We start from the raw sequence: 27199 nt of genomic DNA on the forward strand, positions 1-27199 counted from the left end.
TGGCTTTATTAATCACACACGATTGCTGAATGCGCTGGATGCTTTGGAGACCGCCACTTTACGGGCTGAAGCGTTGGCTTGTCTTGCCCCAAAATGCTTCAATACAACCAAGCTCGGCACGAAGATTAGAAAAACATGTTTTAGAAGGGATGGGATGCAAAGAGTATCCCGTTTCGAAGTAGGGCGCAGGGAGGATCCCTCTCCCTGATTTACCTTGGGGGGTTTTGGGTACCATGTGCTGGACCCCATGGCCAGTGGGGCTGGGGTTTTGCCACGTGTTGCCCATACCCAGGGCTGCAATTCCCAACAGTCGGGCTGGGTCATGGCCAGGGATTTGCATGCGATCAGTGGCTGTGGCTTAGCACGTTACCACCCATCGTCTGGCTCCTGGCGGGGTTCCCTTGGGAAATAGCAGTGGCATGGGCTGAGATCCCCATCCTGGGTACCACAGGGTGGGGTGGGCGTCTGGGAGAGACAGGTATGGGGGGCTGAGGGTGTGTATGGGGAGGTAAGAGGGGGATGAAGGTGTTTGGAGAGGGATGAGGATGGGAATGAGGAGGAGGATGAAGGTATTCGGTGTGGGGTGAGGGTGTGAGGATGGGGATGAGGAGGGGGATGAAGATGTGCAGCACGGCACGAAGGTATGCAGACAACAATGAAGATGTGTGGAAGGGGATGAAGGTGAGCACAGGGAGGGAGGTGAGCGTAGGTAGGTGAGGATGAGCGGAGCAGGATGAAGATGTAAACGGAGGACCCTGGCAGGCTGGTGACGGGGCGGGACAGCAGCCCCGGCCCCACTGGGCTGCATCCCAGGACTGCGGGCTGGAGGAGGAAGAGGAGGAGGGTGAGGAAGGCTCCTAGAGGGCGCTCCCAGGACCCGGGCCGAGCCGGGCTCCAGGGCTCCCCTTTCCCTAAAAACGTCCCGGCGGAGGGGAAGCCCCGGTGCTCGCTGCCGCTGCCCCGGGGGTGCGAGCGGGAGGGAGGGCGGGAGGACCGGTGGGAGGAGGAGGAGGAGGGTAACAGGAGGAGGAGGAAGGCAGCGGGAGGAGGAGGAGGAGGGTAACAGGAGGAGGAGGAAGGCCCGGCCCCGCCGCCTCCTGATTGACTCCCAACTTTCTGCTCCTCCCTTGCATAAACTTTCCCGTCCCTGCTCCTGGCTCCGTGCGCGGACCCGGGAGCCCGCCGCGCTCCTCGCATTCCTGCCGCCCTCCCTGGCCCGGCCCCGGCCCGGTCCCGGCCCGGCCCCGGTCCCGGCACCCGCGGCCGGCCCAGCCCCTCCGGAGCACGGAGCAGGTAAGCGCTCGCCGGGAAGAGACTCCCAACCCCCCTTCCTCCTTCTCCTCCTCCTCCGGCGCCTCCTTCCTCCCGGCCCTCCGGCTACACCGAGCCCCGGCGGATGGTGGGGAGGCGGCGGGGTCGCACCAGCCCTCGCCCCCCCCAACACCCGGCACCCCCGTACGTCCCCTCAGGGCTCTCACCCAACGGGTGTGCGTGTGAGGGGCACAGCCGCGGTGTCCCCAGCCCCCTCCCCGTCGGGTCCCCAGGGTCCCGCCCCGTCGGGGCTGCGCTGCGCTGCTTCCCCCCTCCCGCTGTTCTCCTATAGGGACTCTACGGGGTTACAAAGAGGCCTTGTGTACAGTATAGCCCGTACGTCGGGAGTAGGCGCCAGGCGTTATAGAAAGAGATAAACCGCCCCGTCTACATCCCCCCCTCTCCCCCGAGGGAAACAGCACGGGATTAGGGGGGTGTCCCGTTGGGGGGGGTGGGGACTACACACATGTCACGTTACATGTGTGTCACATGCATGTAGGGGATGACCATACACTGACTGTATGCTAAACACTTTGTGCCTCGTCATAGGGGCGCATTGCTAACGAGGCAGCAATTAGGTGTATAATTTTCAGCAGTGTGTCATCTTTATTATTATTATTATTATTATTATTTTATTTTTACACCCTCCTTGGGTTTGGGGTTGGTGTGTGTTTTTTCTTCCTTAACCCCTTTGGAAGAAAAATAAGGCCAAGCCCTCGCAGTGCCATCCGTCTCCAACCCCCGAAACTACTCAGGTCTGTACTTGGGTGAGAAAAACACCTGTATTTTGGGGAGAAACCGTCTGGAAATTGTAGTGGAGGCCCTGCCAGGGCAGTGGACAGCCTGCAGCCTGCCATTGCCATTGGGTGGTTGGCACGGGATGGCAGAGGGAGAGGTGAGGGCAGAGATTTGGGGATTTTTGGTGCTTTGTGGGGAGCCGGGCCAGGCGACTGTCCCACGGCAAAGCGATAATCTCTGGTGTCAGGCACGCCGGGGTATTTTGGGCTCCGGCGTCCTCTGTCCCCTCCTATCGCTTTACCCAGCGCGGGTACGTGCGTGCTGTGAGTCAGGGCTTTGGCACTGCCCTGGGGGGCCCTGCCAGTGGGGCTGCCACCCCCCTACCCGGTTTTGGGGTGCTTGTGATGATGGGTAGAGAATTGGGGGGCTACCAGGCTGGTGACAGCCCCCCCCGCACCCACCAGTCCTGGGAGCCTCCATGGCACCAAAGCTTTTCTGTGCACCCGCTTTTAGGGTGGGTTGTTTTGCTTTGGGATGGGAGAAGAGGGTCCCCAAAGTAGATGTGGTGAGAGGGCTCGCCAAGGTCATCCAACAGCAAAACTGGGGGAGAAATGGGTGCGGGGTGGTGGGGCTGGGACCCTGCTTGTGGGGCAAGTGACTGTCACTGCGGTGGTGTCTGAGCGACGTTCCCGGCACTTCCCCGCTGGAGAGGACAGGCGCAAGTGCGCTGTTGAGAGAAGGTGCTGGATTTGGTCCTGTTTGGGTTTGCAGGGCTGCCATTCCCATGGGAAGGGGCTGTGGATGAGTGTGGGATGAGCAGCCACTCCCCCCCAAGTGGGTGACACGGGGGGATGTTCCCATCCCCAGGTCCCCAGGGAATGTTGGGCACCCAGATCCCTGTCCGGGGCTGGCACTGCACTGGCTTTTCTAACAAAAATAACCCTTCGAAAGCAGTGAGCTCCACAACGGGCTCCAGCTGCCTTCTGTGAGTGGCACTGGGTATTGCAAGGACCCTCATCCCCGCCGCGGTGACTGCAGTGTCAGGGCTCAGCTTGGAGCAGGGGGATGCTTCAACCAGGGCATTTTGGGGGGCAAAGGGGTGCAGAGATGAACCCTCCAGTAGCCATCCCACCTCTAACATCACCTTCCTGCAAAGCAAAACCCCCTCCAGCCCCCATGTCCATCAGTAAAAGGGACTTGCATCCATTTCCCATGACATACAATTGCTATCTATCATGAGACCAGAAACAGCATCTCCTTTTAATCACCATTTAATCCCCATCTTGCCACCACCAGAACGGGTCAGGAGGTGAATCCCGGTGGCCCTGGCACTGTGCTGAGGGAAGGAGCCTTTCCTGGTGGTGTGGAGCAGATCCCGGCTCTGGGGAGGAGGGGGTGGCACTGCCAATCAGCTGTAATTAATGTATTAAATAGCGAGTAACTGCGTGGCTCCTGTCAAAAGCGGCGAGCACAAGGCCGGTGGCAGGTGAGCTTGTTTGGAAACTGGAGACATGGGCAATTTTGGGCTGTTTGCAGGAAAACAGTGTGTTATCCTGCTTTAGTACCTCCTCCTATCCATGGGATCAGAGGATGGAAGAGGAGAATGGGCTGCAAAGCCCTAACGAAGGGTGCTGCTAGGATTTGCGTAGCAAGAGCCATCCCGGGGGTCTTTGTGGGGTTCGGATCCCATCAACGGATGGGACAGATGCTGTCCAAAAAATGTCCCATCTCTAGGAGCTTCTCTCTTATTAAATCCTAGATGGCAATTGCAAGGGGCTGGCGGGGCTGCCACGGTGTTGCATCCACTGCTGGTGGATGTGATATAACCAAATAGCTTTGATTTTTGGAGCTCCCATCCCTAGGAGATTTGCTGGGTGGCCAGACCATGCTCTGAGCTCCTCATCTGTGTGTCCAAGGTGTAACCTGAGGTTGGTGCCCAGGCACCTGCGTGTTGTGGTTGGGGCAGGCTCCTGAAGCGCATGGGCGTTTGCTATTGCCACCGTCACGTGGAGGCTTATGAAATGCTTTTTTGGAGGGAGGAAGGGAGGGAGGGCAGGTAATGATGGGGTGAGTGGCAGGGCCATCCCCGTGCCAGCCTGCAGCGGGCACGTGGCAGGGGCAGCCACCCCCTCTCTGCGATAACGCGCGGCCGCATCCTGCTGCGGGTTTGAACATGCCGCTACAACTCCCGGTGCTCCGGTTTTCCCCTCTTGGTGCAATGGGAACAAGGGGCCCAGCAGAACCTCCTTGTGGTGCTGGATGGCTGCTCGCCTACCCGTGGCGGTGGGGAGCGGGGGAGTCATGGTGCTGGGTGCTGGTTTGGGGTCCCCGTACAGGTTGTCAAAGGGTTTGTGGTGAGCACATGAGGCTGAGAGCTTTGGAGGTGACACGCCATGAACCCCACAGTCTCATCCCTGGGGGTGGCAGTTGGGGATGATGTTCGTATAGGGCTCTGCGTTGGCACAGCTGATGGGATCGTGCAGGCGAAGGATCCATAGAAACATGAGTGTCCAATTGTCGAAGAACATCCATCCTGGTGATGCAAATCCCATTGGAGTGTGTCCCCTTGTCTGGTCCCGAATGAATGCAATGCTCCGATGTCCCCAGCATCCCCTGTTAGGTGCCATGAGACAGCAGCGGCACCAAAACCCAGCATGCCCTTCGCCTTCCAGGGCTATGTCATGAGAAGTGCCAGGTCTCAGCTGGCTAAAGCCAGCCTGGATCTCATCCTCATCCATCCTCTTACAAGCCAGAAGGTGACTTCAGGGCTGTGTTTCACCCTGCAAGAAATAACACCAGGAATCTCTCGCTCACAGGTGGCTTGCAAGATGTGAGCAATGGAGGAGGCTGGTTTATCCCCTTCCCCCTCACTGCCGGGGGGGATCAGACAGACCCAGAGCGTGTGCTGGCAGAGCTCCGGCTGCGGGGGGTGGCCGGGGATGGGCCAGCAGAGCTGGAGCTAATTTTAGGTGGTGGGCAGATCCTTGCGGGAAGCAGCCGGCTGGAGGGATGGATGTGTGTGGTGCCCAGAGCAGCGAGAGCGAGCACTGGGGTCTGAAGATGCTGCTGTGGGTTTTGGGGTGACCCTCCATTGGCTGGGAAGAGCCATGGGGCGATGGGACACACAAAGGGCAATGTCCTGCATGCCTCAGCACCAGGTTTGCATTACCCAGGGTGATGCTAAACCCCGCACCGCTCTGTGCCTCAGTTTCCCTGCTGGCGGAGTGCTTTGGATGCAAGCGGGCTGGCTGGGCTCAGGGATCCTCGCCTGGGAGCGCCAAGCCTTATTATTTTCCCCCCACGACTGTCTCCTCCTCGCTCCTCGTACAATTAGATCCAGCTGTTCACAATAGCCACTAACTTCTCTCCGGAAGATGTTCAAAGTTTACAGACGCGGCGTGCGTGGAGGATGGGCTGCGATTCCCATGCCAGCTCCTCGCCGCCCGCCCTTCCCCCAGAGGCAGCCAGCTCCTGCCTCTTCCCCCCCCCTCCTTCCAAGCTTAGGCAATTCGGGTTTAGGACAAAGCACACCCGCACGCAGGCACGCAAGCCCCCGACCCAGGCAAGCGTCGGGTTTTTATTAGCAGGAAGATCCGGGTGCTTTGTAGTCCAGGAGCAAAGGTCTGGTGTAGGATCCATAGGATCCCGCTTTTTCCCTGCCTGGCTTCTCGCCTGCACACTTGGTGGATGAGTTGGCCATGGTGCTCGCTTGGTGAGCCCACACTCACTGGTGGCATGAGTTTGAGTTCTGGCTCTCCCATGGACCTCATTTGCAGCCTTGTCCAGGCGGCGTCACAGAGCAGAGAGTCAGGGTCAGGCTCTGATGTCTGGGTGCCATGCCGGGCTCCCTGGCACTCTTGGGCCATGCTTCTTGCCGGAGCTCCTTCTTTTACCAAGAATCCTGCCCTCGTGTATTTTTAGCAACTTTCCTCCCCGAGGATTCCAGAGCAATTTTTCAATCTGCGGGAGCAGGAGTCGCTGCGCCCGATTCCAGCTCTCAGCTCGCGGAGTGGTGAGAGGTGCTGGGAGAAGGCGATGCTCCGCCATGGGCACGCAGCGTGCGTGAGGGCGCGTGGTAAAGTGGTGCTAAACCAAGATATCCCTTTTAGGGAATAAATCACCGATGCAGTTTGGGCAGCTGGTAATCATAGAATCAACCAGATTGGAAAAGACCTTTAAGATGATCAAATCCAGCCATTCCCCAGCACTGCCAAGGCCACCACTAACCCATGGCACTGAGGGCCTGGGCTACACGGTGTGTGAACACTTCCAGGAACGGTGACTCCAGCACTGCCCTGGGCAGCCTGTTCCAATGCCTGAGCATCTTTTGGGGAAGGAGTTGTTCCTAATCTCCATCTAAACCTTCCCTGGTGCAGCTTGAGGCTGTTTCCTCTTGTCCTGTCACTTGTTACTTAGGAGGAGAGACCGACCCCCCCCTTACTACAACCTCCTTTCAAGTAGTTGTAACGCATCTCCTGTGTTAAAAGCAGGCTCCCACATGCTCATCATGATGGGGCAGGGAAATGTGTCCCCCTCGCAGAGGTGACATTGCCATCTCACATTTGATCCCAGACTGGAGCATCTCTGTGTCTGAGCCCCCACTGCCTTGTGTCTCCGGTGCTGGGGGAGCATCAGCCTTTGCACCCCAGCCCCGCTGTGTTCCTCTCCCGGTGCTCAGTGTGGTGGTGCCGCAGCGCGGGCAGCTGCTCCCCGGGCAGGGTTGGGTTTCGCAGGGGTGGAGGCAGCCGGGGGTGGGTGTGAAATGCATTGCAGCCTTCCTCATCCTCCTCCTCATGCTCCTCATCCTCGCCTGGCAGCCGGCGTCCCTGGGAAGACGCTTTCCCTGTCCTTGCTGCAATGGCATTAAATGGGGTCAGCAGCACCCGAAACTCCTCCGTGGAGGCATTTCTCCATCCAGGAGTAGGTCTGAGGGCTGGAAGGTTATCCGGAATGACTGGCCAACCCGGATGAGGGGACACCAAACCACTGCAGACCGTTAGGGCTTCCCTGCTCCCAGAGACCCTTGGCTTCCCCTCTGGACAAGCAGTGCTGGGAGGCCCTTGGGATCTGGGACATGGTAGCCATCCTGAGCTCATCTACAGGGGATGTTCAGTACGAGACATCCCAGGTTGGGTGTATTCTGACGCAGGAGCAAAGTGAATTCAACAGTCCCCAGTGGATGCCAACGCCCGGCACTGGCCGTGCCACCGGCCACCGGTGCTGTTGGTGTCATGGGATGGCCACAGTAATGGTGGCCTGTCCCCAGCAGGCGACTCCAACCCTGTTGTTTCCATCCAGAGCGTTTCATAACACAGAGAGCAATTAATGCTGCAAAAGCTTTCTATTTATGCTGGGTGAAACGCCCCAGCCTGGCTGGGCAGGGCGGCCGTAATTGGGCCAGGGAGGGTTACGGTGTCCATCTGTCCCCTGCCCTCTGGTCTTGAGCCTGGAGGCTTGAGGAAAACTGGCTCAGGTCCTCCAGCAGCCGAAACCCAGCTCTGCTGCCCTACCCAGGCTGGAGGAAGAGGAGATGGAGGGGTTGGTTTGACACCCATGGTTCTGCTGTTAAGAGGGAGCATCTTGGGCTGTGCCCCAGGGTTTGCTGGGTCCCCTCCCTCCTCCCTACCCAAATATTTTGGGGCAAATCACTCAAGTTTCCTCTTTCTTCACCCTTTGGGATGAAGGGTCTGAGCATCCCTCAGCCTCGGGCCGCTAGGTGAGGACCAGCCGCATCCCTGCAAGCAGAGGCCTGGGGCTTCCCTGGGAGCTTGAGGGACCCTTTGGCTGTGGGGATCCAGTCAGAGCTGGGGAGCATGTGCCCAGGGCGGCCCTGGCAGCACTGTGGACCCTGGTGGGATGCTGCCACGTGGCCTCCTGCGGTTTCCCTGCTCCGATTGCTTCCTGAGCCGCCCGCCAAGCCGGAAGGGACAGGAAGTGATAGAGGGGAGGAAATTAGTCGGGCTGTCTCACGGGGAGCCGGGCTGGTGTATGGGGTCTCTGCCATTAACCTGGTCCCCAGCGCACTCTGGGGTCCCTTTGGAATGAAGGTGGCTGGTTGTCCCTGGCAGGGAGGTGCAAACCTGGGTGGGAGGGAGCAAAGCAACTGCTCTTCCCTTCCATTCTCAAGCTGGGGAATCCCTCACCACAGCCCGAGAGCTGTTTGGAAGAGAAGCACGATGTAAACAAACTTCCTTCCACTGCCCTCCCCACCGAGCAGGGTCTTGCTTGGCTGCTGTCGCCTGTCTCAATGGGTGCTGGTTGTCCCTGGGATGACTGAACACAACTAGGATGGTGTTCCCTGTGGGACTGTGGCAGGGTCTGGGGCAGGGTGTTCCCACAGGGTCCCTGGTGGAGCTGCCAGGGATACAGGATTCCTGTGAAAAGCACTTGGCTATTGCAAGCAAAGTGCTGTTGGGTTGTGCTCAGCTGAGCTCCGTGCCTGGCACCGGGGTTGGCAGGGGACAGGGCAGCATCTTCCCTGGTGTGTCGTGGTCTTGTTGGGGTCCCCTGGGAGCCCTGAGGTTTTTGGGTTTGCTTTGAAGGGCTTTCCAGAGCTAGTGGCTGTGGCTGTGCAGGCAGCATTTATCCAGGGCCTGTTCCCAGTGTTACAGGGTGGACAGAGGCAGCAGCAGGGACACTGCTCTCAGCCAGTGGTCCCCTGCCTGAAACGAGGAGCATGTTAATGACCCTTGCCTGAAACAAGGAGCACGTTAACAAAGGCCTCTGCCTGCCTACCGTCTGCTGTCAGCCCCCCAACAATGTTCATACTGAGCCCCATGTGCTGGGGAGGAGCTGAGGTGTGCAGGAGCCTCGGCTTTAGGGTTTGCTCATTTGGGGTCTCACAGAGCCAGCCGTGGGGATCTGCACACTCTGCTCCAGGGAGGATGGGGGCTCCTTCTTTCCCCTCACCCCTGGGTGTGGGTGCCACTGGTCACGGTGATGGGGAGGAGTGACGGTGGCCTCGCTTTGCGGGTGCCAGTGCTGTGGCTGTGCGAGGCTGAACACTGCGCGGTGCCAAGCCTGCCTGGGCTTGTCCATGAACTTTTATCCTTTCGCTGTGGGGTCTGTGTGCAGGAGGGAGGGAGAAGGGCTGGATCCCTCCAGGCCTCCTGCATGGGAAAGTGGGATGGAGCCGGGATGCAGCCAGACCCCCCCACCTGGGGTCTGTTGTCCCCCCAGTGTCCCCACCACCGCAGGGGATCATCCTGTGGGGTGCTGGTAGTGCCCTGCTGTGGGTTGGGGGAGCCCCATGTAAGGAGGGAACCTTGATACTGCTCTTGTCCCCCTACATGGTGTCCACTGGGGACACTCTGTGCTGCTGAGCCCTAGTGAGCAGATGCTGGTGGTGGCTCAGGGACATGCTGTGGCAATAGCATCGCAAGGGGTGATGCTGCACCCAGGGATAGGTGACACTGTCACTGGCCGTGGAGGTCAGGCGTGGCTGCGGCAATGCTTTTGGGGCTGAGCACAGTGGGGGAGAGGAACACCCCATTCCCCCTAGCTCGGTGGCATGGGACAGGGATGGGGACAGGGAGCTGCCCCAGACCCAGGGGCTCTGTGGGGCTGACGGACACCTCTTCCTACGTCATGGCCCTGCAGCTCTCAGCAGTGATGTCCCCGTGCTCTCCCCTGCACTGATCCCTATCGCGGCTGGTTGTGCTGGTCCTGGCAGCACCCTGCTCCTGACCTCGGCACCCGCACCCAGCCCCAGCGGGTGCCCACCGCATTGCTCCAACCACAGACCCTGCCTCCACAATATTTCCTTCCCCCTATCCAGCAGAAAACACCCTCTCCCAAGCACTCTCCCCCCATGCAACCCTCCCCTTTGCTTTTGCAGGGGTTAAAGAGGCTTCTCACAGCTTTTCGAGGCTCCGCAGCCCTCAGCAGCTCTCGCCGACCTGCACAATGGTCTCCCTTGCACCCCCCACACATGGTGCCAGGGCCAAACACTGTGATCCCGTGGGAACACCATCCTCTGGCACAGCCTTGGCCTTGCAGGGAGATAAGGGCTACCCTGGCAACATCCTCCCCTGCCCGTTGCGGGCACCCATCCTGCAACCACTGTGGGACCTTGCAAGGGTGCAGACCCCCTCCAGCACCCACTAAAAGCCTTGGGCTGGAGTGTGGTACCCCACAAAGGCAGGGGGAGAGCGAGCTGGATGTGGGGGGGTCCTCCTGGTGTGGGTGCCAGCCAGTATCCCTGCTTATGGGGGCAAGCATTCCCATGGGAGGTGAGCATCCCCGTGGGGGTGAGCAGCCCCGCCGCAGGTCAGTGGTCCTGGGGTCCCCAAGCCCCGCAGAGGTGCCTGCACCATGCAAGGGGGTTTGTCCCCTCAGTCCCTGGGGAGCAGCCAGAAGGCAGGAGCTGGTGGCATGTTTCCCAGCAGGTCCGGTCACCTCCCTGCCCGGAGCAGGTCTGGCCGGTGGTCCCTCCACAGCCCGTCCAGCCACACCAGTTTCCTAATTGCTGCTGTTGTTGGTGTTTTGTAAGGGCAGGGTGGAGCGCGGCGCTGGCCGTGCTTTGCGTCAGCTCAGTGCCTTGCACACTCCCTCCAGGAAATCCAGTGTCTCAGCCCAGCCAAAAGCAGGTTCGGTGGAAGAGGAGGAGGAGGAGCTGCTTCCTCGCACCTTAGCAGGAACCCCGGCATCAGCCTTCCTCCTCTCCTGGCTTCCCTGCAAAGGCTGGGCTGGGGTTTCCCTGCTGGGGGGAAGCAGTGGGGTGGGAAGGGGCTGGGGAGCTCTGGGTTGGGGGATGTGAGCTGGTACCCTGAGCGTGCAGTGCCCGGCACAGGGACCGTGACCCAGGGCACTGGTCATGCTGCTTGATCCAGGATCCTGCCTGCAGTGGTGCAGCCAGCCCTATAGATCTGCTCGCAGAGCTACAGCTTTGTCCAAGCCTTATAGCTTTGCCTCTGGCCCTATGGCTTTGCTATAAAAGCATCCATCAGCTGGGGAGGGCAGGGGGTCTGGTAGGTCCTCCTCAGCATCAGCTTTTGGGGTTTTCCCCTCTCACGGTGCCGTGGGGTGCTGGGATGCTGCGGGGTCCTGGGCTGGTGCAGGGCTGTGGGGTCCCAGGCCACTGTGGGATCTTAAGGCTGGGGGCTGCTGAGCTGTCACAGTGCTGTAGGGCTGCTGTGGGGCCCCAGGCCACTGTGGGCTCTGAGGGCTGCAGGGTCTTGGGCTGCAGTGGTGCAGCTGTGGGGTCTCTGGTTCCTCCATGTCTGGGGGTCCTGGTCTTCTGGGGGTTCTTGGGCTGACACAGTGGAGCCGGGGCCTAGCACCCAGCAAGGCAGTTGTGGGTGCCACACTGGGTTGGAGCCCTGCTGCAGGAGGGGACTCGCTGGGGCCATCTCCATGTGCTACCTGCATCGTCCCTGCCTGGCACCTGGTGTCCCCTCACCTTCCTGCATCCTGGACAGTCCACTTGGTTTGGGCAATACATCCCTCTGGAGGGCTGTCCTGTGGAGCAGCATGGCAGCAGGCATAGGATGCTGTGGGACTTGAGGTGCCATTGGTGTGCCATGGGACTTGGGCTAATGCTCGGGATTTTGTGGGACATGGGGTGCTGTGGGACTTGAGGTGCCACAAGACTCGGTGTGCCATGGGATTTGGGGTGTCATGAGACTTGGGGTGCCATGGAACTCATGTTGCCACTGGACTCAGTGTGCCATGGCACTTGGTGTGCCGTGGGACTTGGGATAATGACTGGGATGCTGTTGGACTTGGGGTGCCGTGGGACTTGGGGTGTTGTGGGACTCGGTGTGCCACGGGACTCGGGATAACGTGGGACTCATCGTGCCACAGGACCCGGGGCGCTGCGGGACTCGGGTGCTGCGGGCCCATCCGGCACCGCCGCCGCCATCGCTGCCTTGGCCGGCTGGCTCGATCCTACAATCCAGTTCTCCTTATTTGGCCACAGTGCTCGGCAAGAGGGGGAGCAGCAGGCGGGGGGACGGCGGCAGGGGCGGGCGGCGGGGACCGGGGGGGCTGACATCACATCAGGACGAGGGAGAGAGGGATGGGGACGGGATTGGACGGGATGGGGCGGGGGGGGGAGGGAGTTTCTTGTTTTATAAAAGGAAAAAAGAAAAAAAAAAAAAAAAGAAAAGGCCTCTCAACGCTGGAGCCAGCGGCTGCCGCAGTTCCTTTAAAAGGAGATGTCTGCGCCGGAGACCTTTGTACACTCCCAGCCCGTCCGGGAAGCGCGGCGCAGGAGACACCTCTCCGCTCCCACCGCCGGCAGCTGCCGCCAAACATGTTATTGCAAAACACTGCGCTGGGAGCCGGGCAAAGGGAGGAGGAGGAGGAGGAGGAGGGCTGAAGGCTCCCCAGCATCACCGCGGAGCGCCCAGGGTCCCGTTCAGGCGTCCTCGGGGCCAGGGGCCTCTCCCGGTGCCAGGGGTAGGGCTGCTGGAGGGCTCTGGCACATGGTTCCCATTAGTGGGGTCTGGCTTGGAGCAGCCCAATGTCTCCCTTCACATCCCAGCTCTGCCTTTGCCAGCAGAGTGGGGGGTTTGGGGCTGGGGGCAATTTTGGGGCATGTGCGGGTGCTGGTTTTGGGCTGGGGTTCACAGTCTGTGAGGCTGCTGCTGCTCCATCCTGAGGTGTCACCCATGGGCACCATGTGCCCAAGCTCCTCATAGGGATAATGCAGCATTTGGGCTGTTTCCTTCCCAAACTTTTCAGTTTCCTTCCCAGACTTTTCAGTTTGACCCTGGGTGGTCACTGGTGGCTTGGATTTGGGAGTACTCATGGAAATCATGGCTCTGCTCCCAAGGAAACCCTGTTTGTGGATATGATGCCCTGCACCGGGCTACTGCTCCCAACTGGGTGCAAGAGGGGACAGGGCCAGTGCTGGGAAATGACCGGGGTCCACGCTGTCACTGCAGCCCTAGTGAGTGTCTCTGGTGTCCCTGTGTCCTGCAGGTTGTCGTGTGTCCGTGGGGGCTCGGGATCGGAGCCCAGAGCAGCCAGCACCATAGCGTCCAACAGCTGGAACGCCAGTGGCAGCCCCGGGGAGGGGCGGGAAGATGGCCAGGACGGCATGGACAAGAGTCTGGACAATGATGCTGAGGGCGTGTGGAGTCCGGACATTGAGCAGAGCTTCCAGGAGGCGCTGGCGATCTACCCCCCCTGCGGCCGGCGGAAAATCATCCTCTCGGATGAGGGCAAGATGTACGGTGAGTGATGGGGGTGAAGCAAAACCTCCTGCCCCAAACCCACACCAGGGCATCACGCTCGAGCACCCCCCAACAGCAAAAGCAGCTTCTCCGGGTGCATCCTGGAGCTGGACCAGGGAGGTGGCAGTGACCCGCATCCCCTCCCTCTGCCTGGCTCTCCCTCCCGCTCCCTCCCTCTCTCGGCCCTGCCGGAACGACTGGTTTGGTGAAGCCGTGGGGCAGGGAGCGGGTGCGGGACTGCGGGGCCAGCACCAGCCCTCCCGCTGCCGCGCGCCTCCGCATCGCTCCCAACCCTTCCCAACCAGACCTGGCGGTGGGCAGCACCCTGTGGTGAGAGCCACCAACCCACCCCGGGCCACCCGCACCCGGCTCAGCTGTCAGTGGCTTTGTTGGCAGCAGCAGGGCTGGTTGGCCTCACTGGTGCAATGAGTTTGGGAGTGGTCTCAGCCTAGTTTCTGGTGTCTCCCAAAACACTTCCGTCTTGGCGGCTCTGTGCAACGGGGAGGAAGAGGATGAGGATGGGTGATGCGGACAGGAGGTGATGCTGGTGCAGGGTGTATGGTGCCACCAAAGAGCAGGGTAAGATGTCATGGTGCCCCTGTCCCTCCTCCCCTCCACCTCCCATGATGTCACCCCCAGGGCTGGTGACCTCGGGGACGGCTCACGATGTCACCATCACCCTGCAGTGCCAAAGGCTGGCACCTCCATTCCCAGCCTCTAAAATCCACCCACCCGGGATGTCACCAGCCATGGCTCACAGAGAGGGGCAAAGGGGATGAGACTTTGTGGTGATCACCGTGCTACTGTCTGTCCCTACACCAGCTCCCTGTGCCACCCTGCTTGCCGGGGCCCCCAACCCGGAGTGGGGGGGGGTAGCACAGGGCTTCCCAAGCGGGTGCATTTTTTGGATTTCTCCGGGAATAGCTGAAGTGCCGCCGGGAGCCTGGCCCTAACGCCGAGCCCCGACCGGTTTTTCCAGCCTTTCGGAGACATCTGGCAGCTGCTTAAAGAGGCAGCGGGCCCCCGGCAGATCCCTTTCATCTCCCCCCACTCTCCCAGCACCTCCCCACCAGGACCCCCAACCAGTGGTGCCGAGCTTACTGGGGACCCCAAGAGCCACCAGTGGCACCGGCGATGCCAGCATCCAACAACATAAAGCTGTTTTGGTGCTGCTGCTTTCCACCACCTGCCTCTTCTGGGTTGTCCCATGGGATGCCCATGGCCACAGCAGCCTGTGCCCCACTGATGCCAGCAAGCAGGTGGGAGCTGGGGGGCTGGGACTGGCCCCCGCTCTACACTCGCTGCCCGCTGGGTTATTTTTAACCCAGCCCGTCCAACTGGTTCACGTGGTGGTGTCAGGGGAGAGGAATTTGGGGAATGTGGTAATTTGGAGGAGGACGTGCCCTCTCAGAGGGAATGGCACGAGCCTGGGTGAATCACGGGGGACAGGGACTGGCCTGGGTGAATCACGGGGGACAGGGACAGTGCAGCCCGGGGTGGTGGCTGGGGCGAGGTGTGAGGCAGGATGAGTGCAGGATGCTGCCCTCAAGAAGACACCCACATTTATTTCCCTTATTTATTTATTTCCCATATTTCGCTTGGGTATGGAGAGGAAGAGGATGGGACTCAGGAGCTGATGTGACTTGGGAGCTGCTGCAGTGCCGGGTACCCCCAGGCTGGGGTTCAGCACCGGATCCCCTCCACCCGCGCCCCTCAGCAGCACCCCACAGCAGGCATCATCTCACCTACCTTTGGAGGACACCTATGGGGACTTTGCCCTTTGTTAGGCACTAATGGGGTCAGGGCACAGTCTGGGAATGGCAGGAGGGATGGGAGCTGTGCTCAATGCTTTGGGGTGCCACTGGGTTGCACCCCATTGCCAGCACCCATCTCCAGCACAGCGCAGCCATCCCTATGGCACCTGGCCCTGTCTGTCCCTATGTATGTTCCCCCTCCTCCAGGAAGTCCCAGTTGCTCCAGGGCCGGTTGTGCTGGAGGGAAAGGATTGGGGGTGGGGTGTGGGGGGGGTGATTATATATCTACTTTTTAAGGGATGTATTTTTTTCAAGTCGAAACCCGCTCCAAGGGCATTTCGACAAGTTCCAACCGCGACCATCTGGTCCATGAAACTCCATGTGGCGTTCCCGGCCGCCCCCGAGCGCTGGGGGCACGGCGGGGGGGCCACGGCCGGCACAAGAAAGCTCCCGGCTGCTCTGACGTTCGAGCAGAGATTGGCTACAGCTGGCCCCCAAAATGTGGTGCAAAAGCAACTTCTGCTTCGAATTAGACCCGGGACGTTAGGAAATAGTGGTGGAAAGGCCAGCGCCAGCTTGCGAACAGGAAGCGGGGTGCCGGGGGGGGGGGCACCCCAGGGTCCTGGCGGGAAGGGATGTGGGGAGCGGGTTGATAGGGTCCTCCCAGGATGCTCTGTCTGGGCTTTGAGGGGTCTGTGGTGACCTGTGTTTGGGGACAGGGCTGTGGTGGGGTCCCTGGGGGCTGTCACCCCCCTTGCACCCCCTTGTGTTTGGGGGCTGCCAGACCCAGTGGGTGCCGCTGGTCTGGAGGGGTCTGGCCACCCGCAAGTCCCCTAGGGTCACCCCAATGTCCCCTTGGGCCAGACAGCTGTCATGGCAGCGCCATCTCCTGGCAGTGACTCCTGCATTAAGGACTTGCCTCATTTAAGGACTCGCCTCATTAAGGACCAGCACCATCAGCCTGGGGTTGGGGGGGTGCTGATGCCCCTGTCGTCCCCCCCCCGTTTCCCTGGGGCTGACCCTTGGCTCTGCTGACAGGTCGTAACGAACTGATAGCCCGGTACATCAAGCTGCGGACGGGGAAGACGCGGACGAGGAAGCAGGTGAGGGCATCGCTCTGCTTCTGCTCTTGGGGGACTCTGGGTGTGCGGGAGGGGAGGGTGTCAGGTAAGCCTGGGGGCGAGCTGGCTGCGTCACCCATCCTCTGTATCCCCTCCTGGAGCCAACGTTGCTGCCAGCAGGACCCTCATCCTCTGCAAGGAGCTTCGTTTTCAAACACAAACACCCTTGGGATGGTCAGTCCCAGCCTGATCTGCAGATGGCCTGAAATTCGGGGTACGGGGCAGGCAGCACCCAGCCTCCCCTGCCCAGCTGGGGTCACCCATGGTGGGCAGGAGCCCTTGAAATCTCCATCTGAGCAGTGTGTGCATCCACACGCATCCATATGCATCCCTTAGCTGCTCCACCTGGATCCGGAGACCGTTCCCATCTCTGCCCCTTAGAATCATGGAATCAACCAGGTTGGAAAAGACCTTTAAGATCATCCAGTGCAACCATTCCCCAGCACTGCCAAGGCCACCACTAACCCATGGCACTGAGGGCCTCGTCTGCACAGTGTGTGAACACTTGCAGGGCTGGTGACTCCAGCCCTGCCCTGGGCAGCCTGTTCCAATGCCTGAGCACCCTTTGGGGAAGGAATTGTTCCTAATTTCTAGCCTAAACTTCCCCTGGCAAAGCTTGAGGCTTTATGCTGTTTGTGCCAGACACCACAGTGAAGGAACCCCCAAGTCCCCAGGCTGACCCCAAGGCTGATCCCAAGGTGTCCCCATCTGGCCAGGGGACAGGCTATGCAGGTCCTGGGGACCTGGTAGTCCCACAGAGCCCTTGCCCCAGCCTTGCTGCCCTGCAGGGATGGGTGCTGGGGCAGACAGATGGATGCCAGCAGGGCAGGGAGCACGCAGTGGTCCTCCATTGCCTGCACAGTGTGTGAGCAGGGTCACATCCATGCCAGCAGCTTCACCCTCCTGCCAGAGACCAAATCTGTGTGAGGGCCACACTGTCCTCGATGGGACGTGTCTGTTTGTCACACATCTGGTGGCTTTTCCCTCCCCTCTGTGGTGGTCCCCAGCCAGGAGTTGGTGGCCCAGGGTGCTGGGAGTGGGTTCATCTCCCACCGCAGGGGACTGATGGATTTGGAGCATGGGGACACATGTGTTGGGACTGTCCCATGCCACAAGTCCCTTCAAGGGAGGGACACTGGTCCCCAGGCGCTGGTTGGGGGACATCCCTCCAGGACTGATGCTGGAGGGAGACAGACCAGGGCTCAGCCACTGTCCTTGTGTTCAGACCAGCACTGAGAAGTGCTTCATTTCTGGCTTAAAGCCTCAACTGGCCCCCTGGACCCCTTCTTCATGTGGGGAAGGATGCAGTGCTGGCTGAAAGCAATGCCCCACGGGGGAGTGCATGTGACACTGTCCCCTCTGTGCAATCGTGTCCTGCACAGCCTGGTGTCCAGCTTGGCGCTGGTGGGAGAAATATCTTGCCTGTTCCCTTGCTGCCTGTACATCAGCCCCTTTCCTTTGGATCCTGCTCTTAGAAGGGTCCAGACACCAAAACACTTCTCACCTTTCCCACCTACGCAATCAGCAGGAGCCCCAGAGGAATGAGCTGGTCCCTCCTGGCGCTCCCTTGGGACCTGCAGACCTGCTGCAGGGTAACCCAGGAGCACCCCAAGCCAGCTGGGCTGTACCCTCAACACTGCAAGCAGCAGCTCTTTGCGCTCGCAGGGGCTGGGGGTTCTGTCTGGGAAGCCCCAAGACGTGGTAAACATGGACCCCCCCAACTGCATCAGCTTCTCTCCAAGGAGCTTCACCCCAAACAGGGGGGCACAAACCAGCATCAATCAGCGCAGCAGCACCGGGTCCCCTCCAATTTTCCTCTCTCCAGCTCATGGTGGGCGCAGCACCCTTCGCATCTCCAGGAGCATCACCCCCTGCGCTCCTCCCCTTTTCCATGCTCCCTTCCCCAGGAACATCATCCCACCTTGCAGGGATGAACATATCTTCACGCTCTCTGTGTTTTCCTTTCCGAACGGCGTGGCGGGCGCTAGGTGTCCAGCCACATACAGGTTCTAGCTCGGAAGAAGGTGCGGGAGTACCAGGTTGGCATCAAGGTACGTTGGTGCCCTTGCCCAGGTGTCCGCGGCGGTGTCTCTGTGAGCATGGGCAGCCCCTTTTTCCTTCTTCCTCCTTTCCTCTGGTTGACGGCTCTGCTGTTCCCCCTCTCCTGCTCTCTCTCTGCAGGTCTCTAGCCACTTGCAGGTTCTTGCCCGGCGGAAATCTCGTGAGATTCAGTCCAAGCTGAAGGTACGCGCCCCGCCGCCGCGCCTGCTGACCACTAACGCACTCGGCTCTGCGGTGTGCCGCTTGCTTTCCTTTACTACCTCTCTGGTTTGGTGGTTTTGGTTTTCCTTCCCCCTCCCTTGGCTTCTGGGACCAAATGGATTTTTAGAGGCATCACTGCAGGATGCACAGAGAAGTGCAAGCATGGGAGGGGAGGCAGAGCCCTTCCTTCTCCCCCAGAAGGGTGAATTTGGGTGCCAAATCCCCTCCTTTCACCCAAGCAAGGACTCCGCTATGGGGAAATGGGGGCTTAAACCTCCCCTGGTGACCCATGAGGGCTGCTCCCCTCTTTTGGGCTATCAGGGGTTCTCTCAGGAAGGGCAGGATCCCCCCCAGAGGAGCTAGCAAGACAAAGTGAGGTTCAAACAAGGGTGCAAAGGGCTGTCCCCCTGCAAGCTGAGACCTGGCCCCGCTGGTGACGGGTGCTGGTGGGATGTGGGCAGAAGTAGGGGGGTCCTGGAGTCCCTGCAGGTTGCCAGCTCACAGGCTTCTGATGCATGAGGGTCCAAGTATGGCCAAGGTGGCACCTCAGGGGTGAGGATGGCAGCAGGTCCGGATGGGGCCGTGCTGCTGGGGAGGGGACACAGGGGTCCCAGGGAGGAGAAATGGGTGTGCCAGGGCAGCCCGTGGTTCCAGGGGCCAAGGGAGCCGAATGAGGGAAAACTGGATCATCCTCTTTTCTCTGGTTGGCTTTTCTTTCCTTCCTTCCTCCTAACTGGAGCCCAACTAACCCTTCCGTAACCGTTCCCACTGTGCTTCGTGGCAGTGGTGGGGAGGATGATGATGGGGGCATGGGCAGGACTGGGGGCATCGACGAAGGACCGAGCCCTGCTCGGTTGGACCCACACAGTGCAAGGTGGGGGACAGAGCAGCCCCCACTGCACCACCACCCATTGAGGACAGCGGCTCCAGGCTGGGCTGTGCACCCTGGGATGCTCCCAGGTTAATCCCAGCACTGTCACACCAGGAAGCACCTCCATGGGCAGGATCTAGCAGGGAGGACCTGCTGCCTTGCCGAGGAGCCCAGAAAACCTTTCAGCTCCCTGCCGTGATCTCCGGGTCCCAAAAGCATCATCCGCTCCCTGTGTCCCTGTCCCCCCTGTCCTGGATGCTGTGTCCAAGTGTCCAGCATTGAGGCTGGCAGCAGGGCCACTGTCAGAGCTGGCCCTGGCATTTTGGCACCCAAAGCTTTAACAAGGTCTGGCTCATGCTGCCAGGAGCCCACCAAGCCATAACCTCCACATCCCTCCAGCAGGGACCCCGGTGCCCCATGAGTGGGGTGCCAGGAGGGCTCCCACCCCTTGTGGGTTTGGTCTGTGGGAGAAGCTGGGAGAGGGCACCTGAAACTATTTTGGGAGTTTCCTCTGGGCTTGTGCACCTTAAACCCAACCCCCAGCCCCAAATTAAATGGATAAAAATCAGCTTTCCTTGTTGCAGAGCCCAGGGCAAGGGGGAGTCAGAGGCAGGAGTGACCCCAGGGGTCTGGGGATGGAGGCCAGTGTCCATGGCTGTGCTCTCCATCCCTGGCCATGCTGCCTCCAGGAATCCAGCAGGGAACAATCAGGCCAGAGATCCTCTTAAACAATACACTGTGGATGCAAAACATCTTTTTCCAGCCATACTGAGAGGCAAAACCAGGCACAGGCAGCCCTCTGCCCTCACCCAGTGCTTGTCCCATTGAATGGAAACTCCCTTCTGTGAGCAATAGGTGTATTTTAAGCTGCAGTCATGCACGTGTTAGTGCTGCATGTGGCTGCATGCCCACACTCCTGCCCTGCCCCGGGTGGAAATAGGTTAAGTGATTGATCCCTGAGGAAGGTTCAGAGAGAAAACAGAGGCTGTGCAGTGGGACCAGCACCATGTGTCCTGGTGATGTGGCTGGAGGAGCAGCCCTACTGTGGGGCGAGACCTTGGAGCCCTCCGCTCCTGCTCAGCAAAAGGGAAAGGGGAAAAGAATTGATCTCCCATAGGAATGCACACATGGCATAGGTGGGTTGTGGCCAGGGTCTTCCTTATGGTTGCCTGTAGGGAATTAGGTGCTGACATCCCAGAGCAGCCCTTTGCCAGGCAGGGCAGGAGCTGGTGGTTCTTCCTCTCCGTGCCCTGGTTGCGTTGGGGTTTGCTGAGGAGGTTGTGAAGGATGTTAAAGGTTACAGAGGGTATGACAAAGCCAACAAAGACACCGGCTGGCAACCCCCCAAAATAGTGGGGGGCTTTGGCATCCCGTTCCTGATGGGATTAAGCTCAGGCATCAGTGCCCACCATGTGCATCCCCTGGTGACGAGCCAGGTTGAGGGGTTCAGTCCCCAAACTAGGCTGTGTTGATGAGCTGGGGTGGGGGATACACAGTGCCCGCAGGCTCCCATGAGGCTCTAACCTTTGTTTTTTCCTTTCTTTTGTGGACAGGCCATGAACTTGGTAAGTTGAGCTTGAGTTTGTGATGCCTTTTGTTCCCCATTGCTTTTGCCTGCTCCTGTGGAGGGGCTAAACCCTTTGCATCCCCGGGGGAGTGGGAATACCTTCCAGCCCCAGCAGCTCTTGCGCAGGCTTCAAGCATTTATTAACATGAGTGCTTTTGGGGTAGGGGGGCATCCACTTGCTCTGGTCCTTTGGCTGGGCTGCACAACCAGCTCCAAGCTTTTGTACACTCAGACTGGGGGGGGTCTCAGTTTGCCTCTGTAACCCCCCATTTCCCTCCTGTGCTCCCCAGGACCAGGTCTCGAAGGATAAGGCTCTGCAGAGCATGGCTTCCATGTCCTCCGCGCAGATCGTGTCGGCCAGCGTCCTGCAGAACAAGCTCAGCCCCCCTCCTCCTCTTCCTCAGGCTGTCTTCTCTGCTGCCCCCAGGGTGAGGACAGCCCCACGCCCCCATACAGGGACACCCTGGGGTGGGGGGGGACACAGATCCTGCACAGGGGACAGGGGGATAGTGTTGGATGGCCACCCTCAGCCCTGGTGGCAGTGCAAGGGGGGATATGGTGGCTCAAGGCAGTTTGAAGCAGGCAACGAGGGGAATTTGGGGGGTGTCACAAGTCGCTGACTCTTCCCTCTGCTGTTCTCCCAGTTTTGGAGTGGGCCTATCCCAGGACAGCCTGGACCCTCTCAGGAGTAAGTACAAGACCCCTCCACTACCCAGTGCTGGGCAAGACCCCGCCTTGGTGAGGGGCTGGGGTGACCCAAGCTTTGTTAACCTAATGATGCTCTTTGCTTTCCAGCATTAAACCATTTGCACAACCAGCTTACCCCATCCAGCCACCCATGCCTCCATCACTAGCCAGTAAGTGCTGTTCTTGCCCTCCTTGCAGGGACTGCACCCTGCTTGGTCCTATTTGTCCCCTGTGCCACCCTCCCACCACCTCCTGCAGGTTCTAGGGGAAAAACCTGGGTTTAAACCCAGCAAAAAGCCCCACAATGAGCAGAACCCTGCTGCTCCCGCTGGTGTCCCCCATCCCTCCAAGTCCCTTTCCCTTTTCATCCCATGTTTTGGCCATCCCATGGGAAAACCCCTGTGCTGGGAGATCTGGGTGGGTAGGGGATGCGATAGAACAGCAGTGCAGGGGGGATTCACCCCATGGTGTCCATGTTCCCCCCAGGTTACGAGCCCTTGGCTCCGCTCCCACCAGCCGCCTCAGCCGTGCCAGTCTGGCAGGACCGTACCATCGCCTCCGCCAAGCTCCGGCTCCTCGAGTACTCCGCCTTCATGGAGGTGCCACGGGACGCCGAAACGGTAACGGTCCCCTGCGTGTCCCCAGCACCTGGGTGTGATGGTGCCTGTCGCCATGCTTGGTTTGGGTTGGAAGGGACCTTAAAGCTCATCCAGTTCCAACCCCCTGCCACGGGCAGGGACACCTTCCACTAGAGCAGGTTGCTCCAAGCCCCTGTGTCCAACCTGGCCTTGAACACTGCCAGGGATGGGGCAGCCACAGCTTCTCTGGGAAAAGTCTGTGCCAGCGCCTCAGCACCCTCACAGGGAAGAGCTTCTTCCTTATATCCAAGCTGAATCTCCCCTGTTTCAGTTTGAACCCATCACCCCTTGTCCTATCACTACAGTCCCTGATGAAGGTCCCTCCCCAGCATCTTTGTAGCCCCCTTCAGACACTGGAAGCTGCTCTGAGGTCTCCACGCAGCTTCTCTTTTCCAGGCTGAACAGCCCCAATGTTCTCAGCCTGTCTCCATACAGGAGGTGCTCCAGCCCCTGATCATCCTCGTGGCCTCCTCTGGACTTGCTCCAGCAGTTCCATGTCCTTCTGATGTTGAGAGCACCAGAACTGCACGCAGTGATCCCAGTGGGGTCTCATGAGAGCAGAGTAGAGGGGCAGGGTCACCTCCTTTGACCTGCTGCTAATGCTTGTTTAATGCAGCCCAGCACACGGGTGGTTTCTGGGCTGCGAGCTTACATCCTGCTTCACCTGACCTCTCGTTTTCATTTCCCCGCCCCGGTCCTTACAGTACAGCAAACACCTCTTCGTGCACATCGGGCAGACGAACCCCTCGTACAGCGACCCACTGCTGGAGGCTGTGGACATCCGCCAGATCTATGACAAGTTCCCCGAGAAGAAAGGTGGCCTCAAGGAGCTCTATGAGCGTGGGCCCCAGAACTCCTTCTTCCTCGTCAAATTTTGGGTACGATATTGGGAGGATGAGGATGGGGAGGGTTGTCCTTGAGCCATGGGCTTGGTGCAGGTTGCCAGCATAGTGGAAGCATCTTGGGCAGCTCGTAAGCTGGTGTCCCCTGTCCCCATGGGGAGCTGGGTGTGATGGCACCTAACGGATGGAACCCTCTCCCAGCTCATCATAGAATCATGGAATGGTTTGGGTTGGAAGGGACCTTAAAGCTCATCCAGTTCCAACCCCCTGCCATGGGCAGGGACACCTTCCACTAGAGCAGGTTGCTCCAAGCCCCTGTGTCCAACCTGGCCTTGAACACTGCCACGGATGGGGCAGCCACAGCTTCTCTGGGCACGCTGTGCCAGCGCCTCAGCACCCCCACAGGGAAGAACTTCTTCCTATATCTTATATCATTTCCAGGCGGATCTGAACAGCACGATCCAGGACGGGCCAGGGACTTTTTACGGTGTCAGCAGCCAGTACAGCAGTGCAGAGAACATGACCATCACGGTCTCCACCAAGGTGTGCTCCTTTGGGAAGCAGGTCGTGGAGAAGGTGGAGGTGAGTCCCGCGCCCCACTGCATCAGGAAGGGGTGGGAATCGGGTCCACAGCGGGTCCCAGGATGGAGAAAGCCCCAGAGCTGGGTGCAGGACACATGGGAGTGGAGAGGACATCTCCACCATGTCCCACTTGGCCACTCTGTGGTTTTCTGTGTGCCATGGGGTTCCAGTACTCACCCTGGCTGTGTCCCGCAGACGGAATATGCGCGGCTGGAGAACGGCCGGTTCGTCTACCGCATCCACCGGTCTCCCATGTGCGAGTACATGATCAACTTCATCCACAAACTCAAGCACCTCCCGGAGAAGTACATGATGAACAGCGTCCTGGAGAATTTCACCATCCTGCAGGTAATTCCCTTCCTTTTCCAGGGAGCATTTCCCACCCTGACACAGCCTGCTGTGTGCTACCTGGTCCCTGGGCACCCAGCCTTGGCAGTGCAAATACACCTGAGCCCCCAAAAACTGGGTAGCAAGTTCTTGGTAGCACAATTAAATTGGCTGTGCCTGAGCCTGTGCAACACCCCAAATGTCTCTACAACTCCCTGACAGGAGGATGGAGCCAGGAGGGGCCTGGTCTCTTCTCCCAAGGAACATGGGAGAGGAAAAGGCCTCCAGGAGAACTTTAGATGGAGATGAGGAACAATTCCTTCCCCAGAGGGTGCTCAAGCATTGGAACAGGCTGCCCAGGGCAGGGCTGGAGTCACCGTCCCTGCAAGTGTTCACACACCGTGTAGCCGAGGCCTCAGTGCCATGGGTTAGTGGTGGCCTTGGCAGTGCTGGGGAACGGTTGGACTTGATGAGCTTAAAGGTCTTTTCCAACCTGGTTTATTCCATGATTCTAAATAATAGCACATTTTTTATGGTGCAATTAAAGTATCTGAGCCCATCAACCCCCCAAATAACAGCATCTCCCCACGGGCACAGCCCCATCCTGATGCACTCTGTGCTCTGCCACAGGTTGTTACCAACAGGGATACCCAGGAAACTTTGCTCTGCATAGCCTTCGTCTTCGAGGTCTCCACCAGTGAGCACGGCGCCCAGCACCACGTCTACAAGTTGGTCAAGGACTAGGGGCCCTCGGGGACGGGTGGGGGAATGAAGGGTGCGGGGTGCGGGGGCTGTGCAGAGCAGCCACCCGTGCCCGCTGCCTCGTGAGGAGTCATTTGAGGAGAGGAGGAGGAGGAAGAAAAACAATAGCCAAAAAAGACTGACTTGTGATCGCAGATGTTTTCTACTTAGGAACAGTTTCTTTTTTTTTTTTTTTAAATAAATAAAAAAAAAAAAAAAAGAAGAATGGGAAATGAAGTGTAGGGAGAAAGGAAAACCGCATCCGGAGCTGGATGGGGAGAGGCTGATGAAGGCTGGGAGCTCACCGTGCCATCTCCAGCAGCGGGATGTCGGAGCAGAGGACAGCCCCTCCTCTCACCCTGCACTTGAGGGTCCTGGTCCTGAGTGGAGAGGAGCAAGCACGGATGGGCTGGAGGATGTGGCAGCAGCATCACTCCAGGTCTGATCCGAATCCGATCAGCATCAGTGCTGGCTGGTGGCTGGTGGGGACGTGGGGTTGAAATGTTGAGGTTGGAGCAGGGCAGGACAGGGTGGAGGGGACCCGGGATGCTCCTTCTCCATGCCCAGGTGGGGCACTGGGAGCTGGTGGCACAGAAGGTGGGAGGCCATTGACGATGCAAACTTGTTTTTTTATGGCTCTTTTTTTTTTCTTTCTTTTTTAAATTAAAGTGCTTTTTAATACTTTTTAAGAAGACACCATGCTTGTAACCAGGACTGTGACCCTCTGTGGTGTCCAGGACCTCCTCTCAGCCCCTGTGCTGGTGACGGAGGAGGTGACACAATGAGTTCGATGGGTCAGAGCCATGCTGGGCTTGGGGAACAGGTCCCGTAGGGAAGATTTGGGGGTGTCCCCATTCCAGGAGTGGCTGCAGACATGGCACTGGGATCCCTGAGCTCTGCACTTGGGGTGGCCCAGGCTAAACGTACCCTCCGTGCTTGCTTGCTGAGGAGTATCGAGGAGAGAGCACTGTGGGTGGATTTGCCTGATTTACTTTGCATTTTCCATCCTTTTGTTGGAGTTTATTTCACCTTTTTGGACTTCTTTTGGTGTTGACTGTTGTGGTTTCGGCTGCTCCCCACAGCCGCTCCGGCTGGCTCGCCTGTATCCCATGGGAAGCAGCCAGGGAGGCAGCTGGAGCAGGGAGAAGCGCATTGTGCAATGCAGGACCAGGCTGCAAGCGGGCAGAGTTTGGAACAGAGAGGGATGGAGAGGGGACAGAGGACAGTAGGGACACCAGAACAGGGGACTGGGTCTGCTTGGAGGTGGTTTTGTGGCTGCATCCCAAAATTAGCCCAGGCAGCGTGTCCAGTCCCGAGGCTCTGCATGCCCCAGGGCACAGGAGGGATGCGGAGGGGCAGAGGTTGGGATTTGAGGTGGTGGCATGGAGCAGGGTGGCAGGAGGCTGGCAGGGGTACGGGGAGCCTGCGATGGGCAGGTCTGGCCGGGTTTCTTGTGGAGTGAAGGCAGCGGGAGGTGCAGGAGTGGGTTGAGGGGTGCTGGAGCCAGGGGTGATGGGACTGGGGGGGTTTAGGCTTGATGCTGCCGGGTGTAGGGAGCAGGGATAGCCCCGAAGCTTGGGAAAGGGCCTTGGCTGCCATTGTGGTGCCACATGTTCCATGAGATGTGGGGACTTCAACTTCTTGCTGCCGAGAGAAGCCGCTTGGTGGTGGGGGCTGGATGAAGCAGGAACAGCAGAGCATGGGGGAAGGAGAGAGGGAAAATACCAGGGAAAGGCATGGGCATCCCATCCCACGGCTGTGCTGGGGCTGTCCGGCCGAGTTCTCATATGTAGCATGCTTCTTTGTTGTTTTGTGGTTCTTTTTCTTTCTTCCATTTCACTCACTGACCTAAAAACTCTGGGAATGAAAACTCAGCACTTCCCCACCATAGAACACAGGCGTGCCCTGCTCCCGGCCCTGCTGGGGGACAAAGCTCTTCATGAACTGGACCGGTGTGTGCCTCCATCTCTCCCTCCATCCCTGCATCCATCCCTGCACCCTCCATCCCGGGGTGCCCACCCGCACCCCCCGCACACGCTGCCTGCTACCCAGAGACACTTTCTCATCCCCCCCATCCCCTCTGTTCTCCTCCAGTGTATTTATGAATTTCACATGAAGTACTGTTTTATTTTTTTAATGACTTTGTAAAGCTTACCAGGGTTACAATCACCATTTTTAGAGCTGTGTCAGTCCACAATGTTAAAAAAAACCCCGTTTTTTTAATGTATTATATTTTTGTGTATTTTTTTTTTTAATCCAGCTGTGATGGGTTGTATCATATATTTGTTGTGTTTACTGTATCTGTCCAACTTCAAAGAGAGGAGACTGTGGAGCTCTGAGAAAACTACGGTCTGCTGAAAAGAAAACCATTAAAATTATTTGTTCATGGGTTGGCTCAAGTGGTTCTGAAGTTCATATTGGTTTATTTCTTGTGGTTTTCTTCCAACAGCCAGGACTATGAGGGTTGCTACAGCCCATGAAACCCCTTGGCTGGGTCACGCTTCCCCCAGGACCGCTGTTCTGGGCATTGGGACACCACATTCAACAGTATTTTGCTGTGGTTGCATCACCAGGAATG

General features: G+C 59.0%; 1 protein-coding gene across 4 annotated transcripts; it reads left to right on the plus strand.

Moving 5' to 3' along the window:
* Nucleotides 1–1217: 1217 nt before the first annotated feature.
* Nucleotides 1218–27023, plus strand: TEAD3 (TEA domain transcription factor 3). Of its 4 annotated transcripts, none has more exons than XM_030473094.1 (13): nt 1218–1293; nt 12976–13229; nt 16022–16086; nt 18093–18155; nt 20791–20802; nt 21095–21232; nt 21449–21492; nt 21600–21661; nt 21978–22111; nt 22834–23007; nt 23413–23553; nt 23749–23901; nt 24511–24846. In XM_030473094.1, the coding sequence occupies exons 2-13, from the start codon at nt 13094–13096 to the stop codon at nt 24622–24624; spliced, it is 1236 nt and encodes a 411-aa protein (XP_030328954.1). In that variant the 5' UTR covers nt 1218–1293; nt 12976–13093; the 3' UTR covers nt 24625–24846. The 4 variants fall into 4 exon arrangements, with proteins under 4 accessions (XP_030328954.1, XP_030328953.1, XP_030328955.1 ...); XM_030473095.1 differs by lacking the exon at nt 1218–1293 and adding an exon at nt 18286–18348 and having other exon boundaries at nt 13016–13229; nt 24511–27023; XM_030473092.1 differs by lacking the exons at nt 1218–1293; nt 18093–18155 and adding an exon at nt 18286–18348 and having other exon boundaries at nt 13016–13229; nt 24511–27023.
* Nucleotides 27024–27199: the final 176 nt, after the last annotated feature.

Source organism: Strigops habroptila, chromosome 18 (genome assembly GCF_004027225.2).
Source record: "Strigops habroptila isolate Jane chromosome 18, bStrHab1.2.pri, whole genome shotgun sequence".
NCBI lineage: Eukaryota > Metazoa > Chordata > Aves > Psittaciformes > Psittacidae > Strigops > Strigops habroptila.

Coding starts and splice junctions, on each gene's coding strand:
- TEAD3 (XM_030473095.1), top strand. CDS start 13,094: ATGGACAAGAGTCTGGACAATGATGCTGAGGGCGTGTGGAGTCCGGAC. Junction 22,112..22,833: donor TGCCACGGGACGCCGAAACG/GTAACGGTCCCC, acceptor CGGTCCTTACAG/TACAGCAAACACCTCTTCGT. Junction 23,554..23,748: donor AGGTCGTGGAGAAGGTGGAG/GTGAGTCCCGCG, acceptor TGTGTCCCGCAG/ACGGAATATGCGCGGCTGGA.